At 38.9% G+C, this 20,199-nt stretch overlaps 1 protein-coding gene across 1 annotated transcript; it reads left to right on the top strand.

Annotated features, from left to right (window-relative positions):
- Positions 1 to 6,337: 6,337 nt before the first annotated feature.
- On the top strand, positions 6,338 to 7,291 carry LOC132652768 (olfactory receptor-like protein OLF3). The gene has a single exon (XM_060378685.1). The coding sequence runs from the start codon at positions 6,338 to 6,340 to the stop codon at positions 7,289 to 7,291; it is 954 nt and encodes a 317-aa protein (XP_060234668.1).
- Positions 7,292 to 20,199: the final 12,908 nt, after the last annotated feature.

Consider the following 20,199-nt stretch of genomic DNA (forward strand, 5'->3'; position numbering starts at 1 on the left):
AGTTCCCCCTATAAATTGTAAGACTATTTTGTGTAGTTATTTGGAATCTTAAATCTTTCCATGCTGTGTTATCATTTGGGAACTTAAATCCTACTGTGAGACATATTCTGTGACCACAGAATAATAGTAGCTCACTATACTCTTTGAATGTATCTTAATACTCATGTCTCTAGGAAGAGGATCCAGGGCTTTCTGCATCTAAAACAAGAACAGCTGTTTTCTCCCCTGACTTAGATGCTGTAGTAGCCATGATCCTTGGAACATAGGCACTGAGGGTAAAGACATTTTTATTATATGAAAGCTGAAAAATTACCAGAGCTGGATTATGTGATTTTTCTTGTTTTTTAGAGTGACCTAAGGCTTCACTTGAGCTTGGGTATGAGGAATGAAGAACAGCTGTCCACAGGGAGAGGAAGGGCAACATGGTGACACAGCCACTGAGATTAAGGAGTGGTGACAGCAATTAATATTCCAATGCAAGAAGCTCTTAAGGGACCTGCTGTCTCCAGTTCACCAGGGCAGCCTCTGTCTCACTTTGTTAGTGCTGCATGTGGGCCCACTTGGGATCACCTATGAATTTCTTCCCACTAGCTATTGTAAACTAATCCCAGGGAATTTTAGAGTCATGGATCCCAGGACAACTGGGACATTGCCACGGTCCATCACTCTGAACACAGGGAGGAATCTTTGCAACACAATTCTGGATTGAGGTAGATGTGTCCATATGACCAGGTCCTAACTAATGCCTGGGAAATGTTTATGGAAATGTCAGTGGAGGGTGGCTGTAAACAGAAGACATAGACAGGCAGAAGAAATGGTGACCTGGTTGGTGTGGGACATGTGAACTGTGGATGCCAGGATCTTAGTCCAGGATTACAAGAACTGGAATGAAACCATTCAGCTTTGCAGAGACTGGAGGCTTAGGGACATTGTCAGGGTATGGGTTCACCAAATCAAAGACCTTAGCACTGGAGAGAGAAGTCAAGGAAAGAGCAGTGTTAATTAAAACTGGAAACAGGATAGATGAATTCTGAACCATTTTTGTAAGGACACTGGACAAGGTCTAGGTTAATAAAATGTGTACTTAGGATGGACATTCGTGAGTATGTAGTAGGAGAATAAATACTACATTTCTGGGAAAGATAACATTTCAATGCCTTTAAAGCATCTTGTCTCAATTATTTCTCTGACTATGTACATATGACCAAGTTTTACTTTTTTCTCAAAGGAAGTACTTCAAATATAAGAAGAGTAAATTGATTATCAAAGTCATAAAGCCTGAGAATATAAACTGGACTTAGATTTGAGGCTCCCTGACTGTCTTTTCCTGTTTTGGTCAGCTGTAGGAAAGTATTTTAGAATCAAGAAGAATGGAATACTGTGGGAAATATCCTAGATGCATGGAGCAAGAGAAATAAAGAAGATCGGGATTTGCACACTGTAACAAAAACAAAACATATCACTAAATGTGAATTTTAAGATTGCAGTTGTTTAAAGACTGTATTTCAATAATTAGGCTGAGATTATAGAAAAATTCAAGTGAAAAATACCTAGAGACAAAGTAGATAATGAGGTCCCAATAAGAAAAGACAACAGGCTCTCAGGTATAAAATCATTTTTGACATTTCACCCACCACAGTGTACCTGAGGTTTTGTGTCCAAACGTAAGAATGATGGGTATAGTCCTGCCCACAGTGAACACAGTGTATGTACAGAGAGCCACTGAGCAGCCACACACATGAGCACAAACATCTCTGGATGAAGGAGTGATTTCCACTGACAAAGCAACTGTACAAAGGTAAGTTTCTGCTTTGTTTTGGCCAGCATGAGAGAAAATTACCTGTAGAAAATGTGCTGTGTGATTGTATTCAGGGCTAATTTATTGCAGCTAAGACCACAGAGTATTCCAAGAAGGAGGACAAATATGATTCAGACTCACTGGAATATCAAAAAAGATGATGATACTCCCAGATTATTTTATCTGGAAGTGAAACTTTGGCATTTTATCCATGCACGGTAAGGCAGCACCAATGGAAAACTGCAGGAGGTCATCTCCATAATATGGGTGATGGGTTAACCATGGAAAATTCAGTATTGTTGATTTTGGATTCATGATTGATCTAAGGTTTATTATGCTTATATTTGTAGTGACATGAATGTTAGACAATTTTTCTTTCTGAAGGATGAGATTCTGGGAGATCCTTATATGGTGTATACTTAGTGGATTTTCTTCTTAATGAACCTATGCTTGAGGGGGGAGAAGGTGAGTTACTGATATGAGCATCTGATGAACTTAAATGATTTTTCCTGGTTTAAAAGGAATAAAGCATTTAGCAGGGCTTGATACCACAGGGATAATCCTTACAAAGAGAAAGGGTTCCTCAGTGCCACATCTTGACTGCCTCTTCCTTGAAAGGCTCAAATACGGGCTATGAGGCCCTGGTCCACAGAAAAATAGGGTCAGCTGACATTGGTTAAAGCCTGGCGTGAACAGCCAAGTGGGAAGTCTCCTCTAAATCTGTGCGTGATGTGGCTGTGTAGGCCCTGCAGAGTGAGCGATTCTGTTTCTGAGTAAATTCCTATGGGTGATGCCTTTCATCTCCATCCTGAAGATCAGGGGTTCTGATACTATGTGCTAAAAGCAAATATCACCAAGCAATATCACCAAAGTAATATCACTGTCTGAGATGTTGCCGTTAACCACATCTTTGATTTGGCTCTAGGCAGGTCTTGAATTCCAAAAGCTATTGTTTTAAAAGTGAGTAGAGCAAAGGAAAAATCCCAAGCCGGCCCCACATCTGTCAGACTGTTGGTCTGGTACAGAGAAGAGGCACAAAGGTAAATGAATTATAGATTAAAGGTTAGAAGACAAACTTGAAAAGGAGACAGGATATCTAAATCCAAATTCATCCAGATAAAGACTAGCTCATCCCTAGCCTAGTTGAACGAATTACTCTCTCTGGCATCTTCATGTAATGTATATTCTCAGAAATCACAGTTCTAACCAAGACAAGAGAATTTGACTGAAAAAAGCCTTGTAGCATGTTGGGGAGATTCATCAAGATGTGATAAATGTGTAACAATAATTGACTTGTTAAAGTGTAGGCTAAAACTCACAATACCAAAAATGGGCTCAATATAATCTATTCAAATTTACTCTATTTAAAAATTAGACTAAAATTCAGCCTGGAAATGAGCCGCAGTCTAGCATGCAAAAAAACTGAGAGAAGAATCTGAGCCTATAATTCTCATTTTTGAAAGCTGTTGAAACATTAGGGTCTTGCTTTTTTTGCTGTGGCTAAAAGTTGAAATCATTTAGCATATCAAAAATGTGTTGTCTAAAAACTAGCCCGATTTCGTAGTGTCCTTTGCTGTAAAAACTAAAATTGATAATAATTGCTATAATTAGTAAAATAGAAGTACCAGAACTGTGTTGAGTTGCGCATTATGTGATAGTTTTCTAATTAAAGTAACTAACACAACTAACCATGGTAAACGAATCTCATAGACTTTGTAAAACTGTGCAAGGAAAACATGTGCCACTCTGAGACTAAGATGAGACGTAGGCAATTCTGGAGCCAGTTGCTTTTTTTAAATTTTTATCAGGGAAGAGAGTCAAAGCGTAGTAGCTCTCCTTTCTTAGGCTTTAGAAATGGTAAAGGTCTCTGCTTCTTCCCTTGGTTACTTCCATCTTTTTTTTAAATGTATAATTTTTTTGTTATTTTTTATTGTTACTAGTATTTATTACAATTATTAATTTTGTGTCCTGGCTGTTACCCCTCCCTTATCTCCTCCTGGTCCAACACTCCCTCTTTCTCCCCCTCTCATGTTCTTCCCCTAGTCCACTGATGGGGTGCTCTTCCTCTGCTACTATCTGACCCTAGCTTATCATTTCTCATCAAGACTGTCTGGATCCTCGTTCTCTGTGGCTTAGTATAGCCACTTCATCAGGGGGAGGTGATCAAAGAGCAGGCAACCGAGTTCATGCCAGAGACTGCCTCTGCTCCCCTTTTGTGGGGACCCCCATGGAGATTGAGCTGCCCACGGGCCACAGCTGAACAGGAGTTCTAGGGCCTCTCCATGCATGGTCCTTGGTTGATTCATCAGTCTCTGCAGGTCCCTACAGGCCCAGATTTTTTGGCTCTGTGGAGCTCCTGTCCCCTTTGGGTCTTTCTATCTCTCCCTTCTGTAATATTTCCTACACTTCTGTCCAATGTTTGGCTATGAGTCTCAGCATCTGCTTTGATATCCTGCTGGGTAGAGGCTTTCAGAGGCCCTCTGTGGTAGGCTCCTGCCTATTCTCTGTCTTCTCCTACTTCTGATGTTTATCCTGTTTTCCCTATTGAGTGAGGATTAAGCTTCTTCCCTAGGGTCCTCCTTGTTGTTTAGCTTCTTTAGGGCTACAGATTTTTTATCCTATATTAGATGGCTAATATCACTTATAAGTGAGGATATTCCATGTGTGTCTTTCTGCTTCTGGGTTAGCTCACTCAGGATGATCTTTTCTAGTTCCCACCATTTGCCTGCAAATTTCATGCTTTCCTTGTTTTTAATTGTTGTGTAGTATTCCATTGTGTAAATGTACCACAAGTTCTCTATCCATTCCTCGGTTGAGGGACATCTAGGTTGTTTACAGATTCTGAATGTTACAAATAGGGCTGCTATAAACATAGTTGATCAAATGTCCTTATTGAATGGTAGAGCATTTTTAAGGTATATGCCTAGGAGAGTAATAGCTGAATCTTGAGGTAGTACTATTCCTAATTTTCGGAGAAAGTGTCAGATTGATTTCCAAACTGGTTTTACAAGTTTACATTCCCACCAGCAATAGAGTAGTGTTGTCCTTTCTCCACATCCTCTCCAGCATGTGTTGTCACTTGAGTTTTTGAACTTAGCCATTCTGATGGGTGTGAGGGGAAATCTCAGGGTTGCTTTAATTTGCATCTCCCTGATAACTAAGGAAGTTGAACATTTCTTTAAGTGTTTTTTGCCATTCAATATCCCTCTGTTGAGAATTCTCTGTTTAGCACTGTATCCCATTTTTTAATTGGATTATTTGGTTTATTTGTGTTTAACATCTTGGGTTCTTTGTATATTCTGGATATTATCCCGCTATAAGGTGTAGAGTTGGTGAATATCTTGTTACTTCCATCTTTTCCTTCTTTTTTTAAAATTATTTCACGCACTCTTGTAGCTGTGACATTGGTGATTAAACAGATATGAAAGAGTAATAAAAACATGTCTGTGTTTGTAGGCTTTTAGAGGCAACATTTATTTCTCTTTAATGTTTACAGTAGGGATTATGTATTACTACTTTTACTGAAAAAAAAAAACTCTTCTATCACAAGCAATCAGGAGGGAAGTTACTCTTCAATGGTTATCTATAAAATTTTCTATCTATTCTATTGAACGTTGAAGATAGATCATTAAACATCTGCTTTCTTTTTGTTCTTCTGATCCAGATGTCTAAGCTTCCATGTCTCTTTTTGTTTTCTTGTGATTGACACCCAAAGAAGAGGTCCCTAACCACACTAAGGCAAAAAGAGAGAAACAACAAGTGGATACCATTCTGGCACCATTCTCTAGAGTACAAACAGCAGGAGAGACTAAAGCTTATTAAAAAAACCAAAGTTTCTTTTGAAGACTGTCAAAGTACTTGTCTATTTTGTAGAAAATATGAGAAGAAAATCACTTTTAGTGTTGTATGTACACCAAGGTGGAAGTTAGTTTGTTACAAACACATACTATATTGCAGTAATATTCCAGTACTGTTACGCAAGTTGAGAATTATTGAATGTGAGCCTTTTGTGTGTGAGAGCTTATCATGACATGTAAAGGACATACCTGGTATGAAAATTGGAACTTAAAACGGGGATTTCTGAATCTAGATCTTTCCACAAACCCCTGCCTTTTCAGAATAATTTGTAATTTCCTTGAATTTAATTAAGATTAAGTTAGTTAATATATTTAAGGTAGTTTTAAAACGTTAGGTCTTTACATCACTTATTGTTTTACCTAACAGGGCTAACTGTTACGTTTTCCTTGCCCCCAAATAAAGGAAATGGGTAAAAATAGAATGCTGTAAACTGCTTGACCTCTGGACTAAAACTGTCTCTCTGAGACACAATCCTTAAGACCCTGGCCTGTTTCTCTGAAGTGGTTGATGAAAAGCATACTACCATAGTCTCAATAATTAATTGGAATTTGATAAAATAGCTAGAAAGTCAAATATGCTATGTAATTTTACCTGGAACTCAACGGTTACTTGATTGCTTGTGTTTACTTTTTTCTTCTTCTTCTTACTTTTTATGCAGATTAATAATCACCAGATTTGTTAATGGAACAGAATAACCAGACATGGGTACATGAATTCATCCTCCTGGGCCTATCCAGTGATTGGGACACTCAAGTCTCCCTCTTCGTCCTGTTCTTGCTGATGTACCTGGTGACAGTGCTGGGGAACTTCCTCATCATTCTTCTCATCAGGCTGGACAGCAGACTCCACACTCCCATGTATTTCTTTCTCACCAACCTGTCCCTTGTGGATGTGTCTTATGCCACAAGCATAGTGCCCCAGCTGCTGGCTCATTTTCTTGCAGCGCATAAAGCAATCCCGTTTCTGAGCTGTGCAGCCCAGTTACTTTTTTCCCTGGGCTTGGGTGGGATTGAGTTCCTTCTGCTGCCAGTGATGGCCTATGACCGCTATGTGGCAGTGTGTGACCCTCTGAGGTACTCAGTCATCATGCATGCAGGGCTATGCACAAGGCTTGTCATCACATCTTGGGTCAGTGGCTCCATCAACTCTCTTGTACATACTGCCATTACCTTTCGTCTGCCCATGTGCACAAATAAGTATATTGATCACATTTCCTGTGAAATTCTAGCTGTAGTCAGATTGGCCTGTGTGGACACTTCATCCAATGAGATTGCGATCATGGTTTCTAGCTTTATCTTCCTTATGACACCTTTCTTCCTGGTTCTCTTGTCCTACATCCAGATCATCTCCACCATCCTAAAGATACAGTCCTCAGAGGGAAGGAGGAAAGCCTTCCACACCTGTGCCTCCCACCTCACTGTGGTGACACTATGCTATGGTACCACCATTTTCACCTACATCCAACCCCACTCCAGTCCCTCTGTTCTTCGGGAGAAATTAATTTCCCTTTTTTATGCAGTATTGATGCCCATGCTGAACCCTATGATTTATAGTCTAAGGAATAAAGAGGTGAAAGGGGCCTGGCAAAAAATGTTAGGGAAATTCTCTGGGTTCATGTCAAAACTGACAAGTTGATGATTCCTGAACACTGATGGAAAAGATACATTTTCTTCATTGTTCTCCAGACTCAGGGAGGAGAGGTATTGCCATGGCAACGAGGAACATGCTGAAAGAACACATGTTGATGGCGTTATGCAGAAGGCTGAGTGGTTATGGTGGGTGCGATGTTGGTGTAATCTTATGTCACAATGGTGTGTTCAGTGGATGGAAGCCGGCATTGCTGTCATCACTTGCCCATCATTTCTCAAACTCACTCCTGTGGTTCAGGTAAATCCCAAACTTTTTACTTTATGGTTTTTCTGAAGCAATACTCATTAAATTGAATTTGTGCTTTTGTTTTGAATTTTGACATCTTCCTAAGATAGCAGCAAATGGTATGATACTCTAAGAATGTTGGTGTAGAGATACAAGCTTAATTCCTAGTTACCTTTACAAGGTCCTCCACTGGGTAGTGTGTGGATAAGCTTAGATGTTCAGCGTGCTACATATATTTGGTGCATTATTTGCTTATGATGTTTCTAACTTTTGATGAATCCTAATTAAGTGGATGAGAATATGTAATTGATGCAAAATCGACATTTTATTTTGTTTTTTTTTCTGTATATTCTTGTTATTAACATCATTTTAAAATATTCTACTGAAAAATGATCATTTATACATTGGAAAAGATGGTGGCCCAACATTGGTAATTAAAGAGTTTCTTGAGGAGTCAAGTGCTTTTCATACTTGAGGTTTTCTTTTTTTTTTTTCTCAATGATACATGTGTATTTAGCCTCTTCCAGAACTTTTTTGGTGCCCAATATTTTAAGGTAACATGAAAATATAGCTATCCAAACAGATTCAGCATTTTTCTGTGTAGGATCTGGCACAATGTGCATTCTGAGGAAGCTGGGTGGAGAAACATCAACTAAAGTCCATCCTGAGAGCTAGTCACAAGCTATTTGCACACAGTAGCATTTCAAGCAATGACAAAGCCAGTATATTTTTATTAACAGTAAATTAACAATTTTAGAGGAAAATTATTGTACATTTATGAAGTCTCATTGAAACATTAGAGCAATGTAATTTCAGAAAACTTTTTTTGTTCTGAAAAATTGGAAAGAAAATAAGCAAAGGGGAAACCACTCTATGAGCAGCAAAACGTTAAAGTGAGACATAACCTCATACAGACGATCCTTTGGAGCAGACTGTAGAGATAGTGGCTTCAGTGTAGATATTAAGAAAGCACAAGGGTTGGTGTGCGATATAGAAAGTGCCCTGTGCCCCACTTAAAAGCTTTGTCTAACCTCACCTTAAAAGCAGGTGTTTAGGTTTATTTAGTCCCCCCAATTTTAGTGGATTGGGCTATTCTGAGCACATATTTTGCCTTTGTTGTAAAAACCTATATGTTAAAAGAGAAGAATGAACTGACTGAATAGGCTGTAGGGAAGGAAAAGAAGAGAAGATAGAAGTGAGTCTCCTTAGTTCAAAAAATCACAGAGAAGAACTTCTTCCCCTCCTTTGTGTCTTCATAACTTTTGATTCTTCTATTTGTGAACATAGAGCCGAAGCTCTGGCTGTAAATTTTGAGGGCTTGCTTGCTGCAGAGGTGGCTAATCTGCTGAATGTTCTTACTTCTCTTAAAGAGAACCTGGGTTCAGTTCCCAAAACCGACATAGCAGCTCACAAAGGTCTATATCCTCAGTTTCAGAAGATCTGATGTACTCTCCTAAACTCCATAGTGGTACACAGACATTAGTGCCAGTAAAATATTCATATACACAAAATCTGAAAATCAAAATATATAAAAACAAAAATAATTGAGGGCTGTATATTCCTCAGATTTGAACATGTATACTTTAACTTAAGGTTGATCTCATCTTAAATTTTATTGCAGTAACAGATGTAACTGTTGTGGATGCTACTGTGATAAATAAAATGAGTGTTCTTCATGTGTTAGTGAAAGTGGATGGTTAATAAGTTACTATAGTCTGCAAGACAGAGACCTGGCAGTCAAGCTACAACAACACACAGTGAAGCAATCAAAACTCATGGACATAGATATTTCAGGGAAAGTCAAACAGGTGCTCATAGGAATCATTGGCAATATTGCAGGTAACAATAATAAGATGACAAACAACCTGATCAGAGCATAGTCAGTGGAGACTTTCTCACCAATGCACAGTGTCTCTTGCACAGAAGAAGCAGGAGAAGCCTCTGGATGTTAAGTACTTCTGTTCTGAAAATTGCAAATGTGGGATAGAATCCTGGTCGCAGAACAGACCTTAAGCAGCATGAATGGCAGAGAGCACATCAGAAACGTGGTAAGAAAATCTGAAGCTTAGGATTCTCAGTGACTCCCACCATCCCTTCCCCCTTGGCTGTAGCAGGGAAGAGCTGTAGGAGATAAGAAGAAGTTTGGTGGCAGGAGTCACCTTGCCAGCCTGTCTGACCCATAAGAGGAGCACACAGCGGGCATGCCTTCCACTCCCCTCCCGAGCTCAGAAACTGACCTCGAAACCACTGGAGAGAGCATTATAATTTGCAACATGAGATAAACAGTGAGCTGGGCAATAACGTAGTCTTTGGACATAGCAGCTATTTTCTCCAGGAGGACGTATTTACATAACTTGTTTGAACTAGTGAGGCACACATGTACATGCCATGGTATGTGTGTGAAGAAAACAACTTATTTTTTTTCTTCCACTATATGGGGACCAGGGATCAAATTTATGTCATAAGTTTTATTAGCAAATGCATTATCTTCTGAGTCATCCGACTCGTGCCGGATGTAGATCATTTTATTAGAAAAAAATTAATTTATTTTTGTAGTTTGAATAGGAATGACTAGCAGAGATTCATGTGTTTGAATGCTTGGCCACAGGGAGTGGTACTGTTAGGAGGTGTGGCCTTGCTGGAGGAAGTGCATCATTGTAGAGGTTGGAGTATTATATGCTCATCCCACACCCAGTATGTACAGTCTCCCTCTGCTGTCTGCAGAGCAAGATGGAGGACTTTCAGTTCCTTCTCCAGCACCGTGTCTGCCTAGATGCTGCCATATACCTGGCATGATGATAATGGTCTAAAGCCAGCCCCAATTAGATGTTTTTCTATATTAGAGTTGCTGTGTTCATGGTGACTTTTCACAGTAATTATAACCTGTCTAAGCCAGCCATGGTGGTGCCTGTCTTTAATCCCAGCACTCAGGGAGGCAAAGGAAGGCTAATCTCTGAGAGTTTGAGCCCAGGCTGATCTATAAAGTGATTCCAAGACAGCTACACAGAGGAAAAAAAAAAAAACCCTAAGTAAGATATTTTTCAAAATGGAAACAGGAAATATGATATATGCGGGGTGTGTGTGTGTGTGTGTGTGTGTGTGTGTGTGTGTGTATGAAAGCTGCTTGGTTTTTGTCTTCTTGACACAAAAGTAGACATATCTGGGAAGGGGAAACCTCAGCTGAGAAAATGCCTCCAAAGTATTGGTTTATAGACAACTCCTATGTTGAGCGCCTTCCTTGACTCCTGTGGATGATAGACTATAAGCTATGAGCTAAAGTAAACCCGTTCCTCCCAAGTTGATTTTGGTCATAGTCTTGTACCACACAATAGAAACCTAATTTAAACAATATGTGAGAGTTTTCATCATAGACCACTTCAGACCAGGTACATTATGTATTCTGTCAAATACATAAGAAAGAAATGAAAGCAGGTATCATAAAAATATTTTATTTATGCTTCCTCAAAAATACAGGCCAAATATATTCTATTAGGAACCATTTTAAATAATCTTTAAAAGTTTCACATATGGAAAAATCTAATAGGAAACTTCCATTCATCTATATATAAACTAAATGTTGAGAGATATTAAATAAAGAGAAGAATGTATCTAGTTTGGAGAATGTGCAGCATGCTTTTCAACCTGAGACATCCAGGAAGTGGAGGCATGGATAGAGAGGCAAAGAGAAGAGAAGGAAAAAAAGAGGAAAAAAAAAGAGGAAAGAAGAGGAGGGGAGAGAAGAGGGGAAGGGAGGAAAGGGGGAGAGGAGAGGAGAGAATGAGAAAAAAGAGAGGAGCAGAGGAGAAGGAAGGAAAGGAGAGGAGGCGAGAGGGAGGAAAGAAGCCTCCAGTGACCCACTTTCCTCCAATTAGGCCCATCTGCTAATAGGTTAATGTACTTTGACCCATTCAGTTCTTATTTTTTCTCCCTGAGACAGGATTTCTTTGTGAAGCCTTGGTAGTCCTAGACTTTCTTTGTAGACCAGGCTAGCCATAAATTAGTAGAGATCTGTCTGCCTCTGCCTCCATGAGTGCTGGGATTAGAGGCATGCGCCATTGCACCCAGCTGTTTCCCATTAATTTCTTAAAAGTGCTGTCACAAGCTGGAGACTGAGCAAGTCTTCATACATGAATTTTGGGGGACTTTTTAAAAAATCTAAACTGTAACATTTGTAATTTTATTTTTAATTCAATTAGTTCAATTTAAATTTTCAGAATTTTCCCTTAATTTTTTAACCTCATTTTAAAATTAAATTGAAAGTTACAAATAATCTGAAAACGTGCAGTCAGGTTGGAGGGTTAATACTTGAGAAAGGAAGGTTTATTTTAGGCTACAATAATTAAGGCAACCTTGTTTTCCTACAGCAATAAATAACCAAATACCTCACAAAGAAAAGTTGAGGAAGAAACCCTGCACATTCAATCTCAATAAAGTGCACTTGGTCAAATGGTTATCCACACTGAAAAAAAAATGAATCTGGGCCACATATAAATCCATTTTTCAATAAATTAGATGTAGATTACTTATCTAAATTGTGAAAAATGAAACATTCAAACTCCAAAAGGTCAACATTGAAGGCTAATTTTACTACTGGAAGTAAATAGATTCCTAAATGAACAACTGTAAGCAGTTGCTACACTAAAGAACTGACATACAGAAATGCACAAAAGTTAAGTACACTATTTTATCAAAGACACACATGAGATATGCAAAAACTTCAAAATATCCAAAAAAGTTTCTCTATGTAAAGTTCACAAAGCTGGTTGAGCTATATGAAGAACTAAATTCCATAAAAAGAAAAAAAAATGTTTAGAAAAAGATAAACCAATATAAAAATGGGTAAAATATCAAACATATATTCCACAAAATGGAATACCAAATAAGTCCTAGAAAATATGCATGTTATTTGTGTGATAAAAATATATGACATATCAAATATACCAGTACTGTGTCTTCATCATAAGGACTAAAATGTAAAGGACTGACAATTCCAAAACCAGAAAAAAAAAAAAAAAAAAAACTGGAGTGAAAGAAATCCTCAAACATACTTACTGGGGACTTAATTAGCAAAATCATTGTTTTAGAAAAAAATGATACAAAGAGTCAAAGTGAGACACCCACTTACCAAGCAATGCAGCAATTCCTTTTTTTTTAATTAAATTAAATTAAATTAAACCTTAAAGGTTTTTGTTGATATTTTGGGGGTTTGTTCTTACAGATTTATTTTATTTTTTATGTATGAGTGTTTGCTTGCTTGTCTCTACCCACACATACCATGTGCATACATTGTCTACATAGGTCATAAGATGGCGTCAGATACTCTGAAATGGAATTTATATAGTTTCTATCTTCCATGTGTAGACTGGGAATTAAACTCAGTCCTCTGAAAGAGAAGCCACTGCTCTTAACCACTGAGTCATCTCTCTTGTGACCAATGCAGTAAATCTAACGCTGTATGATTAAAATGTAGAAATTCATGGGGAAATAGATCTCTCTCTCTTTTTCTTTGTGTGTGTGTGTGTGTGTGTTTGTGTCTTTTTGCCTATTTGTCTGTCTTCATTAATTCATAGTAAGTAGTAAATTTCTCCAGTATTTATAGAACATAAAAGTAGACCATCAGATTTTTAATTAAATTTTTATTTTCATATTAATTACAGTTTATTTACTTTGTATCCCAGCTGTTAGCCCCCTCCATCCTTCCCTCCCAATCCTACCCTCCCTCCCTAATCTCCTCCCTGCCCTTCTCTAAGTCCACAGATAGGGGAGGTCCTCCTCCCCTTCCATTTGACCCTAGCTTATCAGGTCTCATCAGGACTGGCTGCAATGTCCTCCTCTGTGGCCTAGCAAGGCTGCTTCTCCCTCAGGGTGGGGTGGGAGAGGTCAAAGAGTCAGCCACAGAGTTCATGTCAGAGACAGTCCCTGTTCTTCTTACTAAGGAACCTACTTGGATACTGAGCTACTATGGGCTACATCTAAGCAGGGGTTCTAGGTTGTATCCATGTATAGACCATCAGATTTTTTTTCTTCTTTTTTTATTTTTATTTTTTATTAATTAGAGTTTATTCACTTTGTATCCCCCCATAAGCCCCTTCCTCCTCCCCTCCCATCCCAACCTTCCCTCTCCCTTCTTCTCACTTGCCCCTCCCAAGTCCACTGATGGGGGAGGGCCTCTTCTCCTTCCTTCTGATCTTAGTCTATCAGATCCCATCAGGAATGGCTGCATTGTCATCTTCTGTGGCCTGATAGGGCTGCTCTCCCCTTAGGGAGAAGTGATCAAAGAACAGGCCTATCAGACTATGTCAGAGGCAGTCCCTCTTCCCATTACTATGGAACCCACTTGGATACTACTCTGTCATGAACTACATCTGTGCAGGGGTTCTAGGTTATCTCCATGCATGTTCCTTGGTTAGAATATGTGTCCCTGGAGAGACCCCTGTGTTCAAATTTTCTGGCTCTCCTTGTGGGGTTCCTGTCCTCTCCAGATCTTACTATTTCCCACCTCTTACTTAAGATTCCATGCACTTTGCCCATCAGTTGGCCTTAAGTCTCAGTGTCTGCTTTGATAGTCTGTAGGGCAGAGCCTTTCAGAGGCCTTCTATGGCAGGTTCCTAGGTTGTTTCCTGTTTTCTTCTTTTTCTGATGTCTATCCTCTTTGCCTTTCGGGATGGGGATTGAGCGTTTTAGTCAGGGTCCTCTCTCTTGATTAGTTTCTTTAGATGTTCAGGGTTTTAGTAGGTTTATCCTGCTTTATGTCTATATGAGTGAGTATATACCATGTGTGTCTTTCTGCTTCTGGGATAGCTCACTCAGGATGATCTTTTCCAAGTCCCACAATTTACCTGCAAATTTCATGATTTCCTTATTTTTCATTGCTGGGTAATACTCCATTGTGTAGATGTACCACAATTTCTTCATCCATTCTTTAGTTGAGGGGCATCTGGGCTGTTTCCAGCTTCTGGCTATTACAAATAAAGCTGCTACAAACATGATTGAGCAAATGTCTTTATTGTGTACTTGAGCTCCTTTTGGATATATGTCTAGGAGTGGTATGGCTGGATCTTGAGGAAGTGCTATTCCTAGTTGTCTGTGAAAGCGCCAGATTGATTGCCAGAGTGGTTGTACAAGTTTACATTCCCACCAGCAGTGGAGGAGTTTCCCTTTCTCCACAGCCTCTCCATCATCTGTTGTCACTTGAGTTTTTCATCTTGGCCATTCTGATGGGTGTGAGGTGAAATCTCAGGGTGGTTTTGATTTGCATTTCCTGAATGGCTAATGATGTTGAGCATTTCTTTAAGTGTTTCTCTGCCATTCGATATTCCTCTACAGAGAATTCTCTGTTTAGCTCTGTTCCCCATTTTTTAAGTGGATTACTTGGTTTGCTGTTTTTCAGCTTCTTTAGTTCTTTATATATGTACTGGATATTAGCCCTCTGTCAGATAAATGGTTGGTGAAGATTTTTTTCCCAATCCAAAACAAATTTAAACAATACCTACACACAAATCCAGTGTTATAAAAGATACTAGAAGGTAAAATACAACTCAAGAAAACTAACTACTTTCAAGAAAACACAAGAAATAAATAACTTCACTACAGCAAAACAAAAAGTAGCCAAACACAATACCATAGTCAAAATCAAAATCAAAGGTACTAACAGCCACTGGTCATTAATCTCCCTCAACATCAATTGACTCAATTCTCCAATAAAAAGACACAGACTAACAGAATGGATGCACAAACAAGACCCATCAATGTGTTGCATTCAAAGAAACACACCTAAGTCACAAAGATAGACATTACCTGAGAGTAAAGGGCTGAAAGAGGGTTTTCCATGCAAATCAAACCAAGAAGCAAGCAGGAATAGCCATTCTAATATCTAATAAAAATAGATTTTCAACCACAATTAATCAAAAGAGATAGAGAAGGACAGTTCATATTCATCAAGGAAAAAAACCACCAGGAAGATATCACAATCCTGAACATCAATGCCCAAATAAAATGGCACCCACATTTGTAAAAGAAACATTAATAAAACTTAAATCACACATAGACCCCCACACATTAATAGTGGGAGACTTCAACACCCCACTCTCAACAAAGGACAGGTCAACAAAACAGAAATTAAACAAAGAAACAATAACTCTGACAGAGATCATGAATCAAATGACCTCACGGACACCTACAGAACTTTTCACCCAAACACAAAAGAATTTACCTGCTTCTCAGCACCTCATGGAACCTTCCCCAAAATAGACCACATAGTTGGTGACAAAGCAAGACTCAAAAGATACAAGAAGATTGAAATAATCCCTTGTATCTTATCTGATCACCATGGACTAAAGCTGAACCTCAATGACAAAAATATCAAAAAAGCCTACACACACATGGAAACTGGACAACTTGCTACTAAATGACAGCTGGTTCAGAGAAGAAATAAAGAAAGAAATTAAAGTCTTCCTAGAATACAATGAAAATGGAGGCACAACATACCCAAATTTATGGGACACAATGAAAGCAGTGCTAAGAGGAAAGTTCATAGCACTAAGTGCCTTCAGGAAGAAATTCAAAACATCTCATTCAAGCAACTTAATGGATCATCTAAAAGCCATAGGAAAAAAAAAAAAAGAAAGAAGCAGACACACCAAAGATGAGTAGACAGCTGGAAATAATCAAACTCAGGACTGAAATCAATAAATTAGAAACAAATAAAACAATTCAAATAATCAATAAAACCAAGAGCTTGTTCTTTGAGAAAATCAACAAAATAAACACACCCTTACCAAACTAACTAAAAGGCAGACAGACACTATCCAAATCAACAAAACCAGAAAAGAAAAGAGGGACATAACCATAGACACTGAAGAAATACAAACAATAATTAGGCCTTACTTCAAAATTCCATATGCCACAAAATTTGAAAATCTAAATGAAATGGACAATTTTCTTGAGTGATTCCACATGCCAAAACTGAATCAAGACCAGGTAAATCAATTAAATAGTCCTATATCCCCCAAGGAAATAGAAGAAGTCATCAAAGTCTCCTATGCAAAAAAAGCATAGGGCCAGATGGTTTCAGCCCAGAATTCTACCAGACCTTCAGAGAAGAGCTAACACCAATACTCTTCAAAGTATCCACAAAATACAAACAGAAGGAACACTACCAAACTCATTCTATGAAGCCACAGTCACCTTGGTACCTAAACCTCACAAAGACCCAAAAAAGAAAGAGAATTTCAGGCCAATCTCCCTTATGAACATCGATGCAAAAATACTCAACAAAATACTTGCAAACCGAATACAAGAACACATCAAAGATATCATCCACTATGACCAGGTAGGCTTCATCCCAGGCATGCAGGGGTGGTTGAATATACGGAAATCCATCAGTGTGATCCACCACATAAACAAACTGAAGGAAAAAATACCATATGATAATCTACTTAGATGCAGAAAAGGCATTTGACAAAATCCAACATCCATTCATATTTAAAGTCTTGGAGAGATCAGGGATACAAGGCACATACCTGAATATAGTAAAGGCAATATACAGCAAGCCTACAGTCAATATCAAACTCGATGGAGAGAAACTTAATCAATCCCAGTGAAATCAGGGACAAGGCAAGGCTGTGCACTTTCTCCGTATCTCTTCAACATTGTTCTTGAAGTCCTTCCTAGAGAAATAAGACAATTAAAGGAGATCAGGAGGATACAAATTGGAAAAGAAGAAGTCAAAGTATCATTATTTGCAGATGATATGATAGTATACCTGAGTTACCCCAAAAATTCTACCAGGGAACTTCTACAGATGATTAACACCTTCAGCAAAGTGGCTGGATACAAAATTAACTAAAAAAAATCAGTAGCCCTTCTGTATACAAAAGACAAAAGGGCTGAGAAAGAAATTAGGGAAACAGCACCCTTCACAATGGCCACAAAGGACATAAAGTAGCTTGGTGTGAACCTAATCAAGCAAGTCAAAGATTTGTATAAAAAAAATTTCCAGTCTCTGAAGAAAGAATTAGAAGAAGATATCAGAAGATGGAAAGATCTCCAATGCTCATGACTTGGCAGGATTAACATAGTAAAAATGGTCATCTTACCAAAAGCAATGTACAGATTTAATGCAATTCCCAATAAATTACTGACACAATTCTTTACAGACTTTGAAAGAAAATTTCTCAACTTCATATGGAACAACAAGAAACCCAGAATTGCTAAAACAGTTCTCTACAGTAAGATGTACGGGAGGTATCTCCATCCCTGATCTGAAGCTGTACTATAGAGCAACAATTATAAAAACTTCATGATACTGGCATAGAAACAGACTGTTGGATCAATGGAATCGAATAGAAGACCCTGATATAAATCCACACACTTATGGACATCTGATTTTTTACAAAGATGCCAAAACCATATAATGGAAAAAAGACAGCATCTTTAACAAATGGTGCTGGTCTAACTGGATGTCTACATGTAAAAAAATGCAAATGGATCCATACTTATCACCCTGCACAAAACTAAAGTCCAAGTGGGTCAAAGACCTCAATATAAAACCAGACACACTAAACTGCTTAGAAGAAAAAGTGGGGAAGAGCCTTTAACTCATTGGCACAGGAGACAACTTCCTGAACAGAATACCAACAGCACAGGCTCTAAGAGCAACAATCAATAAATGGGACCTCATGAAACTGAAAAGCTTCTGTGAAGCAAAAAATACTGTTGCCAGAACGAAAGGACAACCTATAGATTGGGAAAGGATCTTCACCAACCCTCTATCTGACAGGGGGCTAATATCCAGTATATGTAAAGAACTCAAGAAGCTAAACAGCAACATATCAAATAATCCAATTAAAAAATGGGGTACAGAGATCAACAGCTAATTCTCAAAAGAGGAATATTGAATGGCAGAGAAAAAATTAAAGAAATGTTCAATATCCTTAGTCATCAGGGAAATGCAAATCAAATGTCCCTGTGATTTCAGCTTACACCCATCAGAATGGCTAAAATAAAACTCAAGTGACAACACATGCTGGAGAGGTTGTGGAGAAAGGGGAACCCTCCTCCACTGCTGGTGGGAATGTAAACTTGTACAACCACTCTGGAAAGCAATCTTTTGCTTCCTCAGACAACTAGGAATAGGGCTTCCTCAAGATCCAGCTATACTACTCCTAGGCATATACCCAAAAGAGGCTCAAGTACACAGTAAGGACATTAGCTCAACCATGTTTGTAGCAGCCTTATTTGTAATAGTCAGAACCTGGAAACAGCTCAGATGTCCCAAAAATGGAGGAATGGATACAGAAATTGTGGTACATTTACACAATGGAATATTACTCAGCAAACAAAAACAAAAACAAACAGAAACACAAGGAAATCATGAAATTTGCAAGTAAATGGTGGGAACTGGAAAAGATCATCCTGATAAACCTACTAAAATCTGTACACATAAAGAAACTAGTCAAGAGGGACGACTCTTGCTAAAATGCTCAATTCCTAACCAGAAAGGCAAAGAGGATGGACATCAGAAGAAGGAGAAAAGAGGGAACAAGTCAGGAGCCTGACACAGAGGACCTCTGAAAGGCTCTGTCCTACAGACTATCAAAGCAGATGCTGAGACTTATGGCCAACCTTTGGGCAGAGTGCGGGGAATCTTAGGAAAGAGGTGGAAAACAGTAAGATCTGGAGAGGACAGGAACTCCACAAGGAGAGCAACAGAACCAAAAAGTCTGAGCAAAGGGGTCTTTCCTCAGACTGATACTCCAACCAAGGACCATGCATGGAGAAAACCCAGGACCCCTGCACAGATGTAGCCGAGGTCAATTCAGTGTCCAAGTGTGTTTCATGGTAATAGGAACATGGACTGTCTCTGACATGAACTGATTGGCCTGCTCTTTAATTCCCCCTGAGAGGGAAGCAGACTTACCAGGCCACAGAAGAAGACAATGCTGCCACTCCTGATGAGACTCAATTGACTAGGATAGAAGGAAGAAAATGAAGACCTCTTCTATCAGTGGACTTGGGGAGGGGCATGCGTGCAGAGGAGGGAGGAAGAGTAGGGTTGGATGGGAGGCAGCAGGGAACCACAGGGGGGATATAAAGTGAATAAAATGTAATTAATAAAGAATTTTAAAAATTCCACTGGTAAGTCCACTCATGACTTAACAGATGGACAAACAACAACTTCCTCAACGTGTACCTTTAACAAAATCAGAGGGATGTGTCCTGGGAGAAATGGGACTTTAGATTCTTTTCTCGTGCTCCTGCTTAGTGGACTCTTGTTATTTTAAAGTCTCAAATGTAGATAATAATTCAAGGAGATGAATGAGTATAAAGAAATTCCCAAGTAGAAGGGCAAAGTTGAGGGTTTTTTTTGTTTGTTTGTTTGTTTGTTTTTAAGACAGATAAAAATGAAGCACAGAAGTAACAGAAAGTAACAGAAGTCTGACAAGCATGGCATAATTGGCCTGTAGAGATTTTTATCTCTGAGGAGGAAAGTTGTTTCTTCCAAATCCCACATCTTGGGCAGTTCTCATCTGTACCTGGGCAGTGCCAGATGCCTTCTCAGAGAGGGGTGAATGAAGTTAGGACCAGTGGCATGAAGCCAGTGTCTCCATACCATAGAGCCCCTCTCGGCTTCCTGAAGCCTCTGCTATTAGGACTGAAATTGGGTA

Source organism: Meriones unguiculatus, chromosome 3 (genome assembly GCF_030254825.1).
Source record: "Meriones unguiculatus strain TT.TT164.6M chromosome 3, Bangor_MerUng_6.1, whole genome shotgun sequence".
NCBI classification, from domain to species: domain Eukaryota; kingdom Metazoa; phylum Chordata; class Mammalia; order Rodentia; family Muridae; genus Meriones; species Meriones unguiculatus.